General features: G+C 62.7%; 1 protein-coding gene across 1 annotated transcript; it reads left to right on the forward strand.

Annotated features, from left to right (window-relative positions):
• Nucleotides 1–223: 223 nt before the first annotated feature.
• Nucleotides 224–3,397, forward strand: ZNF710 (zinc finger protein 710). Its single transcript, XM_062501631.1, has 4 exons — nt 224–1,615; nt 2,202–2,393; nt 2,816–2,990; nt 3,231–3,397. Exons 1-4 carry the CDS (start codon nt 224–226, stop codon nt 3,395–3,397), a joined length of 1,926 nt encoding a protein of 641 aa, XP_062357615.1.
• The last annotated feature ends 1,602 nt before the right edge of the window (nt 3,398–4,999 follow it).

A 4,999-nucleotide genomic window follows, 5' to 3' on the forward strand; every position in this document is an offset into this window, starting at 1 on the left:
CAGCTCTACAGTGGAAACCCCTGGGGCCACTGTGTCCCCACATCCTGGGCTGTGTGGTGCTGGGGACCCACACTGGCATTAGCCGTGTCAGTCTGGGGTTCACTAAGGGAAGCAGTGAGGGCTGGAGCGAGCCGGGGCACAGTGGCTGTGCTGGTGGGGTGCCAGGGGCTCAGGGCCGTGTCTCTCCCTCCCCAGCCATGACAGCGTAGGCCGGCAGCGAGAGATGGATCGGTTCAGCGAGTGCGGGACGCAGACGGATGCTGTGGTGGTGCTGTCCCTGGCCCAGGCTGCGGTCCTGGGCCTGGTGTCCGACAATGAGCTGCTCGGGGCCACCGTCACCCCTGCTGGCTTCTTCCCGGGGCTGGCTGGGGAGCAGCTGGACAATGCCTCCATGGAGCCTGGGGAGCCTGAGGGTGAGGAGCAGGCGCCTGGGGATGGGCAGGACGAGGATGCCCTGGAAGCAGACTCTTCCCTGGAGAAGCATGCCCGGAGGAGGAAGAGGCCACCTGTGAGGCTGATGCCCAAGGTCAAGAGCGAGAAGGCAGAGGTGGAGGCCGAGCCACCATACAGCATGCTGGTCCCTGGGGACGAGGAGGGCGAGGAGCAGCCCAGCCACGCGCCCCAGCCCCCCCAGCCCAGCCAGGAGCCGGCGGGGCAGAGCGGTGCTGTAAAGATGATCGACCTGGGCACCTTCAGCAGGAAGCCCCGACGCCTGCGGCACCTGCGCCGGCATCGGGAGCTGGAGGGCACCGAGCGCCGGCGAAGGGGCAGCGACGTGGCCAGCGGCACTGTGGGGGCCCCACAATCTGTGGGCACCTTCGAGGCAGGTGCCCCATCCCCTGGTGAGGTGGAGGCCCCAGCGCCAGCGTCCCCCGAGCAGGTGAAGACCGAGCAGGGCTGTGGATGGCAGGAGCCGGGGGAACTGGAGGTGGCCGGCGGCACCAGCGAGCACAGCAGGAAGGCGCAGCTGGACCGGCTGGACATCAACGTGCAGATCGATGACTCCTACCTGGTGGAGGCGGGCGACCGCCAGAAGCGCTGGCAGTGCCGCATGTGTGAGAAGTCCTACACCTCCAAGTACAACCTGGTGACCCACATCCTGGGCCACAACGGCATCAAGCCCCACTCCTGCCCGCACTGCAACAAGCTGTTCAAGCAGCCCAGCCACCTGCAGACCCACCTGCTGACCCACCAGGGCACGCGGCCCCACAAGTGCGGGGTGTGCAGCAAAGCCTTCACTCAGACCAGCCACCTGAAGCGGCACATGCTGCTGCACACCGACATCAAGCCCTACAGCTGCCGCTTCTGCGGCCGCGGCTTCGCCTACCCCAGCGAGCTGAAGGCGCACGAGGTGAAGCATGAGAGCGGGCGCTGCCACGTGTGCGTGGAGTGCGGGCTGGACTTCTCCACACTCACCCAGCTGAAGCGGCACCTGGCCACGCACCAGGGCCCCACGCTCTACCAGTGCCTGGAGTGCAGCAAGTCCTTCCACTACCGCAGCCAGCTGCAGAACCACATGCTGAAGCACCAGAACGTCCGGCCCTTCGTCTGCACTGAGTGTGGGATGGAGTTCAGCCAGATCCACCACCTCAAGCAGCACTCGCTCACGCACAAGGTAGGGGCTCAGGGTCCTCTGGGTGCTGTCCTCATCGTGCCCAGAGATGTGCCAGCTCTGGATGTGGGTGCTGGCAGCGAGGAGTGTCCCAGTGCCCCCAGTGTTGGGAGGAGGTGGGTGGTGCAGGTGGGCAGTAGCATCTGTGGCTGGCATTAGCTGGGGACAGTGGCATGCAGTGAGGGGGTCCCTGGGACCCAGCCCCTGCCCTTCTGGGGGTTCCCTTCCTCATGGAGGGAGTTTTAGACCTGCTGCAGGGTAACCTGGGCAGTCCTGTCCAGGAGCTCACGGCCCTTCTGGCCAGGTTGTGTGTAGGTGTTTGCCCCTTTCCTTGAGCTTGTTAATGGGGAGCAATTGGGCTGAGCCCCAGAGCAGTGCTGATGCTCAGGTGCCCTTACAGAGCCTGTCCAGCCCCCACCCACAGCCCCTGCATGTTGCTGGGCTCTCAGATACATCCCGTGCTGTGCTTAGCACAAGGACTCCATCCCTTACCCATGGGGTCCCTTCTCCACTCTTGGCACCAGTATCCCCAGTGCCTGGGGGTCTGCCCAAGCTCGGCCCCGGCCCACAGCTGTCCCACCCCTGGCAGGGCGTGAAGGAGTTCAAGTGTGAGGTGTGCGGGCGGGAGTTCACCCTCCAGGCCAACATGAAGAGGCACATGCTGATCCACACCAGCGTCCGGCCCTACCAGTGCCACATCTGCTTCAAGACCTTCGTGCAGAAGCAGACGCTCAAGACCCACATGATCGTGCACTCGCCTGTGAAGCCGTTCAAGTGCAAGGTACCGGGGGGGCTGATGGAGCTGGGCACATGGGGGCACAACTCCTACTGTGCTATACCCCAGGAATCTGGCCAGGCTGAGTACCTGGGCATGGAAGCAGTTTCATGATGCTTCCCATGCTCGCTTGGGCATGGATTATCTGCTCCAAGCTGTGATGGGAGCATTGCTGCTGCTGAAATGACAGCCAGTGCCTCCCTCTGACCAGTGCTGGATGCTTTGGAGCTCCCAGCAGCATCAACACTGCATCCCCAAGCCCCCCACCCAGAGTAGGAGGAGGGAGGGACCCCATTATTCACAGCGGGAGCCACAAGGGACTCCAGGAGGACTACTCCTGGCAGGAGCCCCAGGGGACCCTGGGGGCCAGGTGTGTGCTGCAGAGCCTTTGCCAGCCCTGGGGCTGACCATGGGCACACTGCTGGCAGGTTTGTGGGAAATCCTTCAACCGCATGTACAACCTGCTGGGGCACATGCACCTTCACGCCGGCAGCAAGCCCTTCAAGTGTCCCTACTGCTCCAGCAAGTTCAACCTGAAGGGCAACCTCAGCCGGCACATGAAGGTCAAGCACGGGGTGATGGACATCAGCCTGGACAGCCAAGGTGGGTTCCTGGTGCGGGCTGGGTGTGGTGGCTGCCCCTTAGCCCTGGGGGCTGGGCTGCGCCCTGCTGGCTGCCTAAGGTTCGGGTCTTCTCACCCAAGGGCTACCCCCACCAGCAGCCCAGATCGAGCAGGGCTGCGGCTCCTGGGCAGTTCTGGGCTCCAGAGCCAGGGAGGGGGGAGCTTCTGGCCCCAGCCCTCCCCACAGGTCCATGACTGCATGTCCCTGTGCTGACTCCTAGATGCCATGATGGAGCTGGCTGGGGCTGATCACACTGAGCTGGACGGCCAGCCTGAGATGGATGACTTCGAGGAGGAGAACTCTTACGGCTACGGGGCTGTGGGCAACCCCCCAGACGAGCTGGCCGAGCAGGCCATGAAGGAGATGGCCTACTACAACATGTTGTAGCCAAGGCTGGTGGGGCTCTGGGGGCTTGGTGGGGTTAAAAGGGGCTGCAGCACCCAGCCAGCCCCGGAGTTGGAGGGGTGGCTTCTGCTGGACTTGGGGAACACAGGGAAATCCAGAAGACTTTGCTGGAGCTGCCTTGGCTCTGTTGCTGCCCCCCTGTCCCTGCCTGCACCCTGTACCTGTGACTTGAAGCTGCAGGCCGGGGAGATATGACCCAGCAGATCACTGAATGAGTAAGGATGGAAGGGGCTGCTGTGGAACAAGATGATGAGCATCACTAATTATTCTACCTCCTGGGTCCCCCCCTCGCTGCACAGGGGTTCCCCCGATGGGCAGAAGTCCCTGCCCTCATGAGGAGGTGGGTTTGCATTTCCCACTCACGCCAGGGCTCCCTGTGCCAGCCCCTGGGATGCAGAACAGAGTATTTTCGTAGAAGCTCAGGGCGCAGTCAGCGCCCACAGCTCCGGGTCTGGAGCTGCAGCCAGCGGTGGATCCGGGGGAGGCAAACCCAGCCCAGCCCCAGCAAATGATGGTATTTTGAAAGTAATTTATTTTTTTCAGATGTGCCGCGTGGTTGGATTTATCTTTTCACAAGTTCAGTTCCCTTCAACCAATGTGCTTTGTAAACCCGTGTAAGCTGTGTGGTCTGTGTGAGGAGAGGGGGTTGTAAGGGGCTGAGGACCAGAGCGGGGTCTTGGGTAGAACGCCCCACTAAGGAACTGGCACCCCCTCCTTGCCCCACAGCTGCTCTGGAGCTGGAGGAAAAGGCTCCCATGGGGGCAGCCTGTGAGGCGAGGGTTTGCCTCCTTCATGCCCAGGGATTTGGCAGGGAAGCAGCTGGGGCAGTGCTGAGTCTCGGACCACTTTGGGCTCTTCGCTCTCTGCTGTGGGGCAGAGGACTCGCAGCACCCACAGCATCGCCCTCCAGAGCTGGGTTGGGTCCTGGCAGGCATCAGGACCTGAGGACCAGCCAAGGCACGGGGTCTGGGACACTGTGCTGACCCCACACACACCCTACACTTTCTGTCAGTGGCTGCGTTCCCTGCAGCACCATCTGCCCCATCCCCAGAAGCCCTGGGGTACTTCTGAGTGTGGCACCACTCAGTCCCCCAAAGGCAGTGTGCCTACTACCCCTGCCACCCACCTTTTCCCCCCACTACCAGCCAGCCTTGGGGCAGGATGGAGATGGCCACAACCTTGGTCAGCCCTGACCCTCCCTCACCACGGCAGGGCTGTGGTCCCCCATGTGCTACCTTCAGGCAATGCCAAAATGCTGGAGTGCACAGCCCCCCCAGGCTGGCCAGGCTGAGCCGAGGGGCCTGGCTGCCCCCCATGCCCTCACTGCAGAGCTGTGCCAGGTGATGTGCCATGCCTGGGGAGATATTTAATGGCACCACACAGTTACGGGGTACATGAATCGGGGCAGGACAGACACACCCCTACCTCCCCCCACCCCTGCATGTCCCTGCTACAAAGGCTTTAAAAATACTCCTAAGAAAACTTTGGAAAACTTATTCAACTGTTCCTGAGCTGTGCTGGTGAGTTGGGGGGGGGGGGGGGGAGGGGCACTTGGCCCCTCCCAGCCCCATCCATCCCAGAGAT

Source organism: Cinclus cinclus, chromosome 13 (genome assembly GCF_963662255.1).
Source record: "Cinclus cinclus chromosome 13, bCinCin1.1, whole genome shotgun sequence".
In the NCBI taxonomy this organism is placed as follows: domain Eukaryota; kingdom Metazoa; phylum Chordata; class Aves; order Passeriformes; family Cinclidae; genus Cinclus; species Cinclus cinclus.